We start from the raw sequence: 17,197 nt of genomic DNA, 5'->3' as shown, positions 1-17,197 counted from the left end.
ATAGACGCTCGGGGAGGGGCAACGGAAGGCCCGAGTCTCGCTCCCGGAAGAGACTCTCTAGCTAGCCCCGCCCTCCTCTTTATGGTGTGCGAAGAAGTTCCCGGAAGCGTCGCTGCACCGGCAGCTGCGGCGATGGCGGACGCTGAGGCCCCGGAGGCGCGGGACGAGGAGGCCGAGCTGGAGGATGGGGAGCCCCTAGAGCCGAGCGGCTATGTGCTGTACAGGTACCGGCCGGCTCGCCGGTAGTGCGCCGGCCGCTGGGTTCCCCTCAGCCCGCGGAACAGTCCCCCCCGCCCCCGGTATTGCGAGGGGGGAGCCGGGGGTTATGGGGGAGGGGCAGTGGGATCGGGTACCTGCGCCCACGGGGTGCTGGGGTGCCTGGGCCTCCTGGCTGCTGCTCGGGAGCGGAGTTCAAAGGGGGGTAGGGCACGGCGAGGGGAGAGCCCCTGCGGGAACGTAAAGAGACGACGATGGAGGGGAAAGTGTATATGGAGAAGTGGCGAGAGGCGCCGAGGGCTTCGCCGTTGGGGCCTTATCGTCTGCCCCAGGAGGCTTTCATAGCCGCGTGTGTCCGGAAACTGAACTGAAGCCCCCGGATTTGTTGGTAGCCCTTGGTTGTCCTGACATTTAGCTGCATGGTAAGCCCGGCGTTTGCATTTGTGCCTCTTGTGGGCAGAAGTAAGGTAAGCGCACAATGACAGACATGAGCAAGGTCAAGGGACTGCAAGTGTCCGTCTTACCGATATAAGTACCAATAAAATAGCATATCTGGCTCACCAAAATCAAGGGACACAGGTCACAGCATGACCAGCTAGTGACTTTCACTGTATAAATTATCAAAACAAAAAGTGGTCAAGTAGCTCTCTAAAGACTAGCAAAATAGTTTTAGGTGAGCTTTCGTGGGACAGACCCACTTCTTCAGACCATAGCCGGACCAGAACAGACTCAATATTTAAGACACAGAGAACCAAAAACAGTAAGCAAGGAGGACAAATCAGAAAAAGATAATCAAGGTGAACAAATCAGAGAGTGGAGGAGTGGGGCGGGGAAGGTCAAGAATTAGATTGAGCCAAGTATGTTTTTGGTGGGGAGGCTTGAGTAGCTTTTCCTGATTATGCTAATAACCTGTTAAAAATAAAAATGTTAATTTGTAGGCACAGAAAAGAGTGGGCTGACATTGAACCAGTGCCTCAAAATGATGGGCCGAATCCTGTGGTTCAGATCATCTACAGTGAAAAATGTAAGTGTTTAAAATGCAATTAAACCTTGGCAAGGTGAAAACATTTGTGTAATAGGTCAATGGTGCCAGTGAAACTAGTCTTTAATTTTTAATTCTACATCTATGCTAGATGTCTCTGCTAGTAACTGTAGAAGCACAGAATTGTCTTTAACATTCCTGTTGTCATTTAGAAGTGAGCTTTAAATGCTGAGGTTTTAATAGTAAAATGATAAATATACAGGATAAAATTACCATGCACATTTGTCTTTTGAGAAATTATTTGTTGTAAACCAACTTGTGGCTTGAACAAAGCTAAAGTATTTCCCTTTGTCATAATTATTGGATATTGTTGAAACTACAAAACTGAAGCACAAAACTTACCTCAATACTATCCCTGTTTTTAAAAGAACACTTCAATAAACTTCTAGAGACTGGAGAACTTGAGTTTCTCAAAGCTCCAAGGATGATGATTGTATGATTTCAACCTTCACATCTTGTACTGTCTATACTTTTAAAAATAAAAGCCTCCCGTGTTGGTTCAAATTTTCAGAAATGGTCTTTTTTTATAATTTAAAAAAAAGTGTGTTTTAAAGAAAGAATAAAGCAAGTATTAAAACTACTTGATAGGCAGCCAGGTTCCAGTTAATGTGAGCCATTAGAGTAATGTGGCTAGGCCTAAAGGAAAACGTAATGATGGATGTGAAGAATGTAGAGAAGTAGCCAGGTTCCTAGTGCCCTCATGTTCGTTTTGAACATAACCTAGATGAAGTGTTGAAAGATGTTTTAGGGACTTTCTAGTCTGAGTTTCAAAAGCATCCCAATCAGAATGATGCTAGTGAACAGTGATGGTACCAATATGCAGACCATTAGGACCAAATGCCGTCAAACAGTTCTATGAAATAGTATTAGACACACACCCAACATAGCATCAATGGGTTGCCAGTCTTAGAAGTCATGAATAGAGGATTCATGGTTGCTTTGGTTAACATGCTGTCATTTATCCAGTCAGAGATGTCTACGATTACTTTCGGGCTGTCCTGCAGCGGGATGAAAGGAGCGAAAGAGCTTTTCAGCTAACTGGGGATGCCATTGAGCTGAATGCTGCAAATTACACTGTGTGGTAAGTAATGGCCTTGCAGGGAGAGGGTTTCATTAAAAATTAGCGGAGCAGATTATTTCTCCCCCGCCCCCAACTTTCCTGACTGTGTGTTCAAAATATGACTGGTCTTGCTGGCTTTCTGGGAGGTTGGGGATTATTGGAAACTTCAGCATCTCTTAAAGTAAGATTTTGATGCAGTGTTGCAAATTTTTGGTATATGCAATTTGGTATTTTAAACTTTCGGATAAGATTAGGATTAGCCAGTACAAGGCGCTACTGCTTAAAATGATATGACAAATCATAGTGCAAGTATCTGTGCCACACATTCTTAGCGAAAAACTGGAATCATTTCCTGCTTGTTTCAAGGGAAGTTATATTAACTGCTAGCTTTTTGTAAAATATATATACTAGCAGGACCCATCCCTTTTTGGCAGCTACCACCAAATTTCTCATTTGCACAGGAGCTGGTGGTGGCCTTGGGCAGGAAGCCCTGGGGCTCAGGGGTGCAGAGCTGCTGCCAGCTCTGAGCAGGGAGCCATCTCCGGCCACGGATGGAGAGTGCAGAGCTCCTGCAGGCCCTGGGCAGGGAACCGCCACTGGCTGGGGGAGGGGGCAGTGAAGATGCTGGAGGGTGATAAGTGCACCCCGCCCCTTCACCCAGCCTGCTCCTGCCCAGACCACCCAACTCTGCTCCTACATCCCATCCTGCCCAGACCCTGACTCTCCCACCCTCAACCTGTTCCTGCACCCACCGTCCCAACCAGATTTCTCATCTCCAGCTTCCTCCTGCACCCCCTCCCCCTGACTGCTGCACCATTCCTCCCACCCAAATCTCCAAACCTCAGCTCATTCCTGCACCTGCCACACACACCTCAAACACCCACCCAAGCTTGCTTCTGTACCCTCCCCCCTGGCCAGAACCCCCTGCCCCATGCTGTGGAGGAGACTCCAGAGGGGCTCCAGTCACAGACCGGCACCCCAGCAGAGGTTCCGTGGGGGTTCTAGCCCCAGCACTGTAGTGGAGGCTTGTGCTGCAGGGGCTACTGAGGGAGTGCTCCAGCCTCAGCCCCATGGAGGGGTGTTTCTGGGCGCTCCATCTCTAGTCCCATGCCGCCATGTAAGCTCCAGGGATCTCCCGCCTTAGACCCACTCTGCCATGGGGGTTGTGGCCCGAGACCTAACCTCCAGCTCTTTCCTGTGCTTCATGAGGAGGAGTGGGGCTGAGATCCCACTGTATGATATAAACAGTGGTATGGGTGGACTGCTCTCCTTTTATAATTGCATAGGTTAGTGAATTAATGCATGATCCTCTTTAATGCTTGCCAGTTTAATTTTAAAGTAAATGCTAAACTTGTAAGGCCTTCTGATTTCACATAAGGGTTTTTATTGTCAGATACCTCTTTCCTCCCCCCCCCCCCCACTATGAGTGCATTAATTTGTACACATTTTCAATCAGGTAGTCAGTACACAGGGACACTGCACCAGCTGTGGGGTAGACAAATCTTGAGTAGAAATTTAGCCAATCTGTAACTGTATCTGTTTTCAGAAAAGTAGCTGTGTTAGTCTGTATCTTCAAAAACAACAAGAAGTCCTATATCTGTCAGTCTATAAGGTGCTACAGGACTTCTTGTTGTTTTTGTATCTATTTTAGTTACTACCAGCTGCCCTATAATGAATAAATCAGCAAAATGCTTTGTGTTTAAAATTTTATTTCACTCTTAACGCAATTTCAACTCCATTTACTCCAGTTTTTCTTTTAAACTCTCTGAAAACTTATTTTTCTTTAGGCATTTCCGGAGAGTCCTCCTGCGTTCCTTAAAAAAGGACCTACACGAGGAAGTTAACTATATTACAGCTATTATTGAAGACCAGCCAAAGAATTATCAAGTCTGGTAAAAAAATTTTTTTGGTTTTTAGAGATACTCAACTTTGCCCATCTCAGAAGGGGACATGGCTACCAGCCCTATGAGTGGGGAGATGATGATTCACCATTCCTTCTTGGGTTCATGCAGCTTCAGACATGTTAACCAGGACCGTCCCAGGCAGAATCCTCCATAACTGTCTACTCCAAAGCTACGTGAACTATTTAATGTAGTTAGGCACATGAAAAGTTTCAAACTCCCAAACTTATTCTAACATAACAAATATGAAGCACATGTAAATGAAGAATTTTAGCTTCTCTTGGGTTTTGTGGGTTGGGTCTTTTTTTGTTTGGGGAGCTGGGGGTGTTTCTTGTGTGTTTGTTTGAAATGCATGGAGAGGGATGGCTATCAGTATTCCCTGTAAGCTGTATGGTAACTCAGGAGAGATTCCAAAGCCACCCAGCTGATTAGCAGAGCTCCCACAGACAGGTTTTTTGTTTGTACCAGTGGTGTGCATTGGCATATGCCTTGGTGCACGTAAAAACTTATTCTGTGCATGGATGGAAGAGATTAGTGGGAACGTCGATGGCTGTGTTCTCTTAAAGAAAACAAAAAGGGAACAAAAAGAAATTCAGATTATAGGTCAGTGTTTCTCTAGGAAAGACTATGGCAGTGCATTCTAACATGTCTGCCAAAGATACCGGTGGTTGAAGTTACATATCACAGCAGTTTTCAGACATATGAACTTCATGCAGCTTTCAACTACCTGCAAGACTGTTCTCCCACTGATGGCTTCAGATGAGGGAGAGAGCAGCTACAGGACAGTTACGTTACTGGTCTGCAGGTCTCCCTGTCTAGGGCAGAGCTTTTGTCAGCCCACTGCAGAACAAAGCTGGAGACTAGCTGGCTAACCCTTCTACAGGTTTTGAATGCTTCAGATCTGCTGACCTTCAGCTGTTCTAGTCTTTCTTTCTTCATCTCCAGCCAGGAGATGATCAAGATGCTTTAGTTGTGTTTTTTATTTCCCCAATAGAAAAGACTTCTGGCACGGTGATTATCAAATGGCCACTTTAACAGAGGGAGCAGCGGAGAAATACGAGGAATCCACAGGCTAACAAAAGACCAATGTGGGTTTTCTTATTGGGTATCTTATACATTTGGGTGGACTGGCCAATGGGTTTGAGAAATATTGATCTGAAGATGAGTGAGACCTCTTTTGTTCAGGGAATTAGACATTTGTTGCTTTGAGATGCATTTCTGAGGGCTGAGTGAGACCTGTAGCCTTATTTATTTATAGGGATAATGCTGAGGGAATTCTGCAATTGTATTAGGAGCCATAGTAAAATTGCTGAAGTCCCCCAGGACTGATGGGGAGTATCTGTAATGTATTCCTGCTTTTTGCAGGGTGACCAAATTTTCAGTGTTGTACTGAGCAGCTCTTTCCCAGATCCTAGGACTTTGTGGCAGGGTAGAGTGCTTCTTGGCCATCTGCATCGGCTTAAGCTGTTGAAATTGAGGGCAAGTATATGTGTTCACACCCTAGAACGACATAAGTTATAGTGATTTAGGCGATAGTGTATATATGCCCAGAGAGACTTTGTGGCTAGCCTTAGCCAAAAGGGAAAGAAAAGGGAAAATATGGGTGAGGTGCCTTGGCTAGTATTAAGACAAGAAACCCATTGCTTAGTTTTTTGTTCTTGCATCTTGGAAGATTAACCATGAGTCTTTGCATTGAGCTTTGATACAAATGAATCAAACTTTGAGACTCCCCATAGGACTACAAGCATGTGAAAACATGTTTGAGATTGTACACCATCTAGTAAGGTTGTCCAGGTTTAGTGATGCTTTGATGTGAATCTTTTTGAGTGAGTGAGAGAAGATGCAGCTGAGCCTCTGAAAAGGAAGCATGTCATGTTTATGGAGACAAGTTTCTGGTGCGTCCCTTTCCAGGTGGGCTGTGGTCAAGGAGTTGCCTGGTATGATTAGAAGATGTTCTCTGACTGAGGAGTGACCTGTGGGAAAGAGCAAAGGTGACTTAAATTCTGCCCCTTCACCCAGGAAGACTTTGGGTGGCGGTATCTGTGCCAACTGGAGGAAAAAGCCAGGAATAGCTGGAGAGGTGTCTGAAGGAAAGCCACTGACCAGTCCCTTGGAGACAGGAGTTGAAACCCGTGGTCATTTTATATGCCCACTTTTTTTCCTGAGCTTTTCTAGTAGTCTGCACTTGCCACTTCCTTTGATTTGAGTGGTGTGGGAAGGAGAAGCTTATATGCTGCCGGAATAGCATATGTATGAAGTTCAGTCCATCTGCCCTTTTTTTTTCCAGCAATTGAAACAGTCGATTAGAATCGGATAAATGAGGGGCTCGGTTCTGTCCCCAGATACAGAGGAGGAGAGGTTGCAGGAAGCAAGCAGAACCTTTTGCAAAGTTTAGGAATCTCCTCATTCACTGGAGACCCATCACCAATATGAATGCCTGATGGGTCTAACCATGAAGATCACTTATTGGTGATATGGCAGTATCATGTATAGAAAATTATCTGAAGCACAACCACTTTGTGTACTCAAACTCTGTTTTTATTTATTATACCCTCACTGTTTGTGGCTTCTCTTGCCCACATGTCAAACATAGCAGTTGTCATCCTTTAAGAGGTTATATACTGATAAGTGATATATTTCTGGTGTTTGCTATGAAGAAATCTCTAGAAAAGCTAGCTGAAATGTTTCATGGATCTTTTTTAAAAAAATACTGCTCTGGTGTTGGGTTGATGTATGTATTTGTCTTGCTAAATATTGTAACTGAGTGGTATTTTAATAGAAGTCTAACATGCAAGTGAAGCTTTTTAAATTATTGTACTTTATCTTTAGGCACCACAGACGGGTGTTGGTAGAGTGGCTGAAGGATCCATCTCAAGAGCTAGAGTTTATAGCTGAAATTCTTAACCAGGATGCCAAGAATTACCATGCTTGGCAGCACAGACAGTGGGTTATTCAGGTATGGAATCATTACCTGTACAGATTTCCTTTCTACACTTCAGGGACACACACATACCTTTACCCAATCCCATAAGGCTCACAGTGTGACGCTGTTAAACTCCCACCCTTGCCCAGTTCATAGGGCTCAGAGCATAATTCCCTGTGGTTATGCAAGATCTGTGCCACTGAAAAAGCCTTATGCAATAATATTCTTATTTTCTATTTATAATTACCAAAAAAAGCAGAATACACACTAAACACACAGTATCCTGCTCACCAATTGTTGTAAACACAGATAGGCTTCCCTTTCTGGGACAGACCAAGTCAGGCTCTGGATGCTGGTTGCTGCATTCCAGGGTCTGGCAGTTCTGGTCTTGCGCAATGTGTGTGTGCATGCGTGAGAGAGAGAGAGAGAGAGTCCTCCCAGGTTTTTTTCCTTAAGGTGTTCATTCCTTCCTCTCCTCCTGCTTTTTTTTTTACCTCCTTGTACTCCAGTTTTAAGTAGTGAAACTTGAATCCTGCTTAGCTATACCTTGACCAATTATTTTAGTGGGACTGGGACTTTTCAGTTTGGAAAAGAGGTGATTGAGGGGCGATATGATAGAGGTATATAAAATCATGAATGGTGTGGAGAAAGTGAATATAGAAAAATTATTTACCTTTTCCCATAATACAAGAACTAGGGGACACCAAATGAAATTGATGGGTAGTAGGTTCAAAACTAATAAAAGGAAATTTTTCTTCACACAGCGCACAGTCAACCTGTGGAACTCCTTGCCCGAGGAGGCTGTGAAGGCCAGGACTCTATTAGGGTTTAAAAAAGAGCTTGATAAATTTTTGCAGGTTAGGTCCATAAATGGCTATTAGCCAGGGATAAAGTATGGTGCCCTAGCCATCAGAACAAGGGCAGGAGATGGATGGCAGGAGATAAATCACTTGATCATTGTCTTCTGTTCTCCTTCTCTGGGGCACCTGGCATTGGCCACCGTCGGCAGATGGGATGCTGGGCTGGATGGACCTTTGGTCTGACCCAGTATGGCCATTCTTATGTTCTTATGTTCTAGTGTAAATTTACTAACCAGTCATAACATACTGTAACAGAATTACTTAACCAATCAGAGCCCGCCACCTTAACTGATTTACACCAAGCAAAACTAATTATACAGGAGATGGGAGCAATTACAAACCAGATGGAGATTATACAGAAAACAGTAGGAAAAGTGGAGATAATCTTCGTAGAATTCTACCACCTCAGCTATTAAGTCATTGCTTGTCTGATGAAATGCTATTAACTAAGTTTTCTTTACCCATCTTGAGATCTGTTTCTTTAGCTGGTAACAGTAGGCGGCATTAGGATGCAGTCATCATCTTAACAGCCCAGTGCGACACTATATTGTACTGAAATGTAGGTAGACTGTGAGTATGTGACCTGTAGCTTCACAGTTAATGGCTGCTGCTCTTTATTCTGGCTGCAGAAGAGCTCTAGGCCTCTCAATATGGCTATAGAGAAACCATATTGGTTATATTGCTACAGTATCCAGGTCTGGTGCTTTCTCTGTAAGGCACAGACTGCCAAAATTGTACAGATTTGTTCTTAAACTGAACTTTACATCCTAACTTATATAGATGGAGGGAAAACAAGGAAATGGGTGTGAACTCAGAATTCTAACGCAAAGTAGCTTGCCAAAAATTGGCCCTGGCCACTTGCCATAGTGCCTTTTGTTTAGAGGAGGCTCTAATTACACCCTCTGTATAATGGGGGTTGCCTAACACTTCCCAACTACATCCAGGTGTTTTGCAATATACTACTTGGGGCCTAGAGTGTCAGAAGTTAAGTTGGAATTCTTCAAATGAAGGAAGTGACTAGAATTTGTCAAAATACATTTAAATTGGGGCTTTTTTTTTTTCTTCTCACGGTTTTAGGAGTTCAAGTTGTGGGATAATGAACTGGAGTATGTTGACCAGCTTCTGAAAGAGGATGTGAGAAACAACTCTGTCTGGAACCAAAGATACTTTGTAATTTCCAACACCACCGGCTACAACGATCCTGCTGTTCTCGAGAGAGAAGTCCAGTTAGTATTGCAGCGCACAATTACATCTGGTGGCTTAATGCTTTAGATCCCCTTGGCCACTCTGCAGCCTGGGTCCAGAGTAAAAGCCACACTGCTGGCATTGGTAAAAGATCTTGAACAATGATCAGGAGATCAAGCTTCCATGCTTATGTTAGATCTATCAGATGCCTTTGATACTGTTGCCAATGAGATGATGACTTGTCTGCAAACTATAATTGGGTTGGAGAAGCCGATCTTGAGTTTTCTTTTTCTCGCTGAGCACTTTTGAAGGTTGATGCTGGGTAACCAATTTGCCTTTTCCAGAGCACTCATGAAGGGGTCTTTGTTGTGTCCCTTCTTGCTGAATGTGTATCTGGGTCCCCTGTGAGGGATGTTGTAGAAAGATGGGTTGCAGTATTTCCCCTGGTCCAGCAAATGTTTTTATTTGGCACCGGTCAGGTCCCAAGAGTGCCATATGAGAGAAGTTCAACCTGTAGTATGTTCTATTCCTCTGATAGTGACTGTAAAAAGAATGCTGCAGAAGAGACAGAGTTGAAATATTTTTTTTTGGCTGAAAATTGGTTACAATCTCCTTATTGCTGTGACCCATTTCTGGAAATGAGTCTCACTGGTTCGAGATGTCGTAGAAGGAGAGGAATGTGAAGGCTTATTTAGTAGAGCTGGAAACATGTTTCTGCTTGGTGGGTGACCTTACTGACCGTGTGCTTGGAAAAGCTGCTTCTGTACTTTTTCACTTTAACTATGCCACTATGTGAGGTAGGAAGGACCAGCCCATGTCCTCCAGGGTGCTGTTGAGTTTGCACAGGTGAAATTGATTGCCCTTGTTAGTGGAGTTTTGCAAACAGCCTTGTGGATGCAGACAAAAAATAGAATCCAGCATCTTGCTTGTGTGCTGAGCTGCTTGGATTCTTCAGTTCTAACATGTGCATGTGCCAAAACAGAGTAGCTTCCTGTTCTTCGTGCTGCAACCTTTTCATTTCTTCTGCCTTTAGACTCCACCTTTATAGAGCATTTGGAGAGTAAACGTATTCCCTTTCGACCTAGCCAATTGTGTGTGATGTCATAGGATTGTTATGTCATACAGTGTGGGCGAGTTGCCCTCTCCCTAAATAAACTCCAACAAATACTTTTAGGAACTCATATATTGTAATTTGTGGGCAAGGGCCTCAGGCATATAACAACTAGTTTGCGGTTGCTTTCTGTAGCATAACTAATGCAATTAAATTGCAGGGCAGCTGTTTTATGCCACCATGTTATTAAAGTGTCTGCTTTGGCCTGTATTCTAAAGAAGCCTGTGGAGCCGAGGCTACAAAGATGATCTGAATCTGGATAAAGAACTGAATGTTTCTGTCTTTGGCACACTGACTTCCTTTTTTCCTCTCACAGGTACACTCTAGAAATGATCAAAATGGTGCCACATAATGAAAGTGCATGGAACTATCTAAAAGGGTGAGACTTGTCTGTCTTATCTGTGGGGCAAGGGCTTCTGTTAAGGGGGATTGGTGCAGGTGATGTTACTTGCAAGCCATTTCACTTGGAATTTTTCATGCCTAGAAGTGCACAGCTCTGGGGGAACCACTGAAACACAATCTAAATGAGCCTGAGGTTATACCCACATAAGGGGTGATGGATCCAAAAAAAAGTCTTAAATACTGAACACAGATTATCAATTCCTGCATTCATACAGAGCTGACCCTGTGCTAGCCCCTCTACAAAACAGAAAAGGTAGCTTGTACAGAAATGAAGAATCTTTTGATAGTACTGCCCTGGGAAAGAGAAATAGTAGCACATAGTCAGCCAACTCACTAGAGACAAGTGTATCTGTTTTGGGGTCTCATCAGAATCATGTGGGTAGCATAGTCAGTTTTCTGATCTTTCATTCGAATACACAGACTGTGCTTCCAGCATGCCTCTTAAAGATACACCCAAGAGAAACTGACTTTCCCTGACCTTGAAAGGTTAGAATTCTGCATTATGTAACACCAACCTCCTCCTGTCATCCCAGACATACGTTTTTCTGCCACTCTTTCCTAGCTGCTCTGAAACATTCAGGAAGGAGATGGCACTTCAGTCCCAAAAACTTAAGATATTTTCATAGCAGTAAACAAAGGAAAGCAGTTTTCTCTTTAACACATTTATCTTTCTCTGTCTCTCTGAACTATATGCAATGACAGAAGGATACAAGTCATAAAAAAGGGGCAAAATAATACATTAGACTGCTCCAGCTATGCATTAGGTTAAAGACACCTTGTGTCATGTCTCACTGTGCACTTGAGATGTTCCTCAATAGTTTTCTACAGCAGTGGTTTTCAAGCTGAGGTCTGTGGACTTGCAGGACCGGGGATAGCAGGGAGTGGCCTGCTGGCTGTGTGTGAAAGTTTACTATAGAACAGTGGTTTTCAACCTGCGGTCAACAAACCATGGGGATTTGCAGACTGAAAATTTCCAAAGGGGCCACATGTCCATCTGAAACTTTTAGGGCTCCACAAATGAAAAAAGTCAAAAAGTGCTGTGCCACAGCAATGCTGACTAGTTACTACATTGAACTAAGTCTATTACCCTCTGCCTTTTTTCTTTTTAGAGCTCTTATTAGACTGAAATCTTCAGAGAAATCTGTCCAAGCCAAAACTTAATTGCCAGCAGTACTTACTAATCTGTCTTTCAGGATTCTGCAGGATCATGGTCTTTCCAAATATCAAAATCTATTAGAGCAACTGCTGGATTTACAGCCAAGCCACAGTTCTCCATACCTGATAGCCTTCCTTGTGGATATATATGAAGACATGCTAGAAAACCAGTGTGACAACAAGGAAGAAACTCTAAACAAAGCACTAGAGGTGAGTAGTGAGAGCTCAATTTCTCTGCCCCATGGAGTTTGTCTAACTGAACCTATCGCCACACACAGCAAAGACTAGGTTATTTAATTGAAATGGTCTCTTGTAAAATAGAGCTGCACGTTAATTGCCTAGTTATTAGGAGATGACAGTAGTAAGTAGCTCTTGCCTTTACTGTTACCACGTGCTGTGGTTAGCAAACTTCTTCGTGTGCAGTATTTGGTCTACTACTTCTCATCCTACTAAAGAGAAATACTCTTAGCCGCTCACAGTTAAGTGATGCTGGTGAGTTGTGTTTTCCTTGCACTCAGTAGGCATCTGAATTCCATTAACAGCGTCCTCTTACGAATCATACAGTATGTAATCATCACTCTGATTGTCAGTCAATCTCTATGCAAGAATTTTTATAGTAGGTTGCCAGCAACCTCTTCTCCATCGGGCAGAAGTGAAAAACAGAAAGATCCCAGACGTTACTTGCAAGGAAAGGAGGAAATGCCAATAAGCAAAGAAAATAAGAGCTTTCACATTTTTTAAAATAGTTTTGTTTGGGAAAGAAAATTATACAAGTTCCCAACATCTTATTTCTTTCACCTAGCTTAGGGGAGGATTCCTTTATCCTCAAAATAATTTATATATGTATAGGAGACTCCTATACTTCCAGAGAAGTGGGGATGGCTAGGCAACGCGCTCAGAAAACCGTCATCCAACATAGTCTGTCAAGCTCTCTCACGGAACCCTCAAGGAAAATGCAAAAGAGGAAGACCTCTGACAATGTGCAGAAGGTCTACTGAGGCTGAAGAATAACTAGCTGGCTTCAGTAGAAGTGTTGTCCCAAGACAATGTGAAGTGGAGGAGACTTGTAAATGGCGTATGAGGGTTAAGTAATAGTAGTGGTAGTGGACTCCCTTCACTGCCTGGCCCATGAGACTGGTGGAGCAGAACTCAACATGGCTCTTAAAGAGCATTTTGAAACCTCCTGAGAGTAACAGAGTCCTCTGCTGCAGCTGTTGCAGATACCCTTCTTCTGACTTTGGTCTGACCAGAACTCAGGCTTTTGCCTTGGATTCCTGGTGCTGCTATTGCCAGGAAGACATCCTTCCCCACCCTCCCTTCCTGGCTAATAGCCATTGATTGACCTATCTTTCATGAACTTATCTAGTTCCTTTTTTGAACTGTCATAGTCTTGGCCTTTACAACAACCTCTGGCAGGAAGTGTTGTAGACTGACTGCCCGTTGTATGAAGAAATACTTTTGTGTTAAACTTGCTGCTTATTGGCTGTCCTCTTTCTTGTGTTCTGAGAAGGTGCAAATAGCACTTCATTATTTACTTTCTCCATCCCCATCATGATCTTTTAGATCAGCATCAAAATTTGCCATCACACCTTTAAAATGTCATGCTGCTTAACTGTCAGCCTATTTCTGCTAAATATTGGCTCTTTAATAGACCTTGGGCTTTGAAGTAGGTGGTAGCAACCCTTGGGTCATCAAATAAGGAAGAGCCATCTGCCAAATAAAAACAGCTGAATGGAACATTTGAAGGGCAATATCTATACCCATGGGAATGCAGCAAAATACTGGCTGTCCTATGAGAGTGGTGAGGGGAAGATAATGGCGTGCAGAAGAAGCTATGAGTTAACTTAGGACAAGAGTCACGGGAGACAAACTTCAGTTTGGCATTGACTATATTGATTGATTTTTCACTTTAGGAAGAGGCATTTATTGAAGGTCTCTGGATACTAGTATAAAGCTTGTAAATGAGAAGCCACACTTTCCTTGCTGAAAGGAAGGATTTGCTTAATGTGTGTTTTTTAAGGACTGAAATATATTAAACCAAAACCTTAACTTTGTAACTTTTCCTCCTTAGTTGTGTGAAATTCTGGCTAATGAAAAAGACACAATACGAAAGGAATATTGGAGGTATATTGGAAGGTCCCTACACAGCAAGCACAGCCCAGACACTGAACCAAGCTTGCCAACAGATAAGCAGCAATAAATACAAGTCAAGAAGATGGTGTCAGACTTGAAGATACTTTTAAAAGAACTCCAGCAGGGCAGAGGAAGGGGTACAAGCCAGTGTAAACTTACATGTACTATTCCCCTCTGCCTGTGTGATGCAACTGTACCTGCACTGCATAGGTATTGCTTGTAAGAGGAACTGAGCGTGAAGTGTGCAGTTTAACACAGTCCTCTCGGGTCACTGCTGCTACTGACAATAGCTTTAGGTAAATCAAAAATTTAATTTAAGACTTAATTACTTGATGTATGCCAAATAAAGGACTTATTTCTTAATAGAAAATACATAATGCTCTCTCGCTTTCCAGTCTAATAGTCTGTTCCCTCTCCTCCCTCAGTTTCCTAATGCAGAACTTATTCATTGCAGATAACTTGTGTGTAATGGTTGTAAAGCTGCTTAATTTTAGTTACTTTAAGCACGGAAGGCAATTAAAGGACAGAACAGCTCTGCAATAGCAACAAAATTATGCTATTACTTTATTCACTAATTCCAATAACCTGTTTTTATAATAAAACGGTAGATATATTTCAAGTACTTGTATGTGTTATAATGTGGTCCTCTCTTCTCTGCACACTGTTTTGTAGCACCAAGATAGTGGTTCCTGCCTAGCCATCTCTTAAGATAAATTTAAAAGAGAAGTCACAGAGGTTTACATGCTCCAGAAAACACAAGCTTTTTATGTGGTCAGTCCCTGTCAGAAGTTCTAAATTCCCATGTTGCTTTAATGCATCTTGTCTCTTGGTGTATTCTGATTTGAGAAGTTTTCATTTCTAGCTGTGTGAAGAGCAGCCGTGGGTTCCTTCTGGTGTGGTGAAACTTCTGAAAGCCAAACAGACCCCACTGGTAGAAAATTCAGACCTGTCTTTATTTGTGAGTGAGCAAGCGTCCATCCGTCCCCTTGACCTTGTACCCAACCTTAGCTTTGTCACAAAGCTGAGAAACAATTTTGCATAACATATATCAAAACAAATGTAATTAACATAATTGTAGCTCTTACCTTAACTAAATGTGGTTGAACTAATGAAATACTCCTGGTTTTTTCTTGCAGAAGAACACTCATCAGACCTGTTCCTCCATTAGCCCTACTCCCCACTTGCCTTTCAAAACAACCATTACCCTACAATGCAACTAAAGTGCAGAACAGCTAGAGATTTGTGTACGTTTATTTAGAGGAGACGTAAAATCTATTATATTTGCTGTGTGTGTCAGATGGAGACCTACTGTGGCATGAAATCTGTGAAAAACATACTGTACATCTCAAATAGGTGCAAATATCCAAATAACTATGGTGTTTCTTCTACAACTTAAAGGGTTAATATGTAATGTGTTTTACTAATCTATATCACAGGTATGATTAGCTGCCACAGGGAGACTTCCATTTACAAGATAAAATTTGTTGTACAGCTTTATTAAATGTGTCATCTCCAAGTTTGAGAACTCTTTTGGGGGCACTAGAACTATACTTTAAGTTTTTCTGGATTCAGATAGGATCCTTGAAATCAAATTATTATGGAAAAACTAAAATGGTGCCAGAGCGACTTCATCGGCAAGGATTTCCATCCATCTTGAGGTTCTAGCAGAGATTTAACACTCTGCTTGCTATTAGTAAAGTAAAACCATTGCCACTCTAATTACACTGCAACTGAAACGTGGAAAGTTACCTGAACTTGAGTAAGTCCTGGATCTTCTGGACAAGAAGGCAGTGGCCACACAAGGCCCCTCCTTTCGGAAGGGGCGTGGTAATGAGGGATTTTGGAAGATGCCAATGAGGTGCTGTCACGAATATGCAACACCTCATTAGCATAACGGCAGCTGCACAGGATTCGAAAGCCTAGCTAGTGTGGCCACAGCCAGAGTGTATTGCTTTCCTAAATTGATAGAAACATATTTTATACACACATACATAAGCTGTTGTCTATTGCAATTCTTACTGGAACAAACACATGAACACAGATCATACACAGTAGTATTGTTCTGATGAGCATATTCCTAGAATATTGTGTCCAGTTCAGATGTTCACCCTTCAAAGCCTGTTATGAAAACTTGGATAGCACTCAGAAGAGAGAGAAAAATGATTAAAGGCCTGAGAAACCTATCTTAGTCTAAATAGACTGAGCTGCCTATCGAAGAGAAGAGGTGACTTCATCAGCCAAGAACGCTATCAATACAGAGTACTCACCTTTGGTCTGCCCATAGCCCCAGTGTTCATGAAGGGGCTCTCGGTCATGGCAGCCTACTTGAGACAGCTTGGAGTCACTTTCCTTTCTTTGATTGGCTCTTCTACAGGTGTCTCTTATGAAATTCAAACAGCGATCAACAAAGCTCTTCACTTGTTGAAGGGAGTGGACCTAATGCATCTTCAACTTCAGGTAATGTACAAAGTAAGTGCTACTTTTAATGTTGGCAAACAACGTATTTTTTTCACTACCCTTGTTCTCAGAAACAAATTCTAACAAACTTGAAAATCAGCCTGAAATAGATACCGACCCTAGGTAATTTCAGCCTGAACAAAAAGTTTGGCCAAAGTAATAAGCAATTAAGAGGATCTTACCGTGTGTTTAGTGACCTTAACTATAAGTGTCACTACCAGCTTGGCCTATACTCAAGTGAAACACAACTGATCAGTCACTCAGGACACTTTCTGCAAAAGGGAAATGGACCATGAGCCTGTCAGGTTGGTATTACTTCCCATGTACTCACTTATTCTAAAAGGGGAGTGTCTCTCTTTTCAGCTGATATTGGAATGAGTGTTTACACAGGGAGCTATACACATTTAAATGATAGTATGTGTTTATACTGGCAAATTTCCCCTAAGCAATCAATAAGCATTTGTAGAGGAAAAGTTGTAACATCTTCATTTCCTGGATCTGTTTTTTCTAAGGCAGGGAAGCATTAACAGGCAGTGCAAAGGTGTGGTGGTAACCAGAGGAGGATGAGATCCTAGCCAAGAATGCAGAATAATTACTTTGCAACAATGTGCAGAAAAATGGGGTTAAAGAGATTTAGAATTTATTCTTTCTAGGTTCTGATAGTGGTGATAAAGTGGATTAGCAAATCCATTGTCCATGGTTAATGATATAGTCGGATTCAAAAAAGACACTGCAGCAGCTGCAACTGTTAC

The 17,197-nt window shown here is 42.6% G+C and overlaps 1 protein-coding gene across 1 annotated transcript; it reads left to right on the top strand.

The window, feature by feature from the left end:
- Positions 1-67: 67 nt before the first annotated feature.
- Positions 68-15,477, top strand: FNTA (farnesyltransferase, CAAX box, subunit alpha). Its single transcript, XM_074994593.1, has 9 exons — positions 68-224; positions 1,155-1,240; positions 2,225-2,339; positions 4,106-4,210; positions 7,049-7,175; positions 9,080-9,228; positions 10,615-10,677; positions 11,894-12,065; positions 13,927-15,477. Exons 1-9 carry the CDS (start codon positions 82-84, stop codon positions 14,053-14,055), a joined length of 1,089 nt encoding a protein of 362 aa, XP_074850694.1. The 5' UTR covers positions 68-81; the 3' UTR covers positions 14,056-15,477.
- Positions 15,478-17,197: the final 1,720 nt, after the last annotated feature.

Source organism: Carettochelys insculpta, chromosome 5, assembly GCF_033958435.1.
Source record: "Carettochelys insculpta isolate YL-2023 chromosome 5, ASM3395843v1, whole genome shotgun sequence".
NCBI classification, from domain to species: domain Eukaryota; kingdom Metazoa; phylum Chordata; order Testudines; family Carettochelyidae; genus Carettochelys; species Carettochelys insculpta.
Note: the sequence above shows the minus strand (reverse complement) of the source record. Positions and strands in the feature narration are given on the sequence as shown.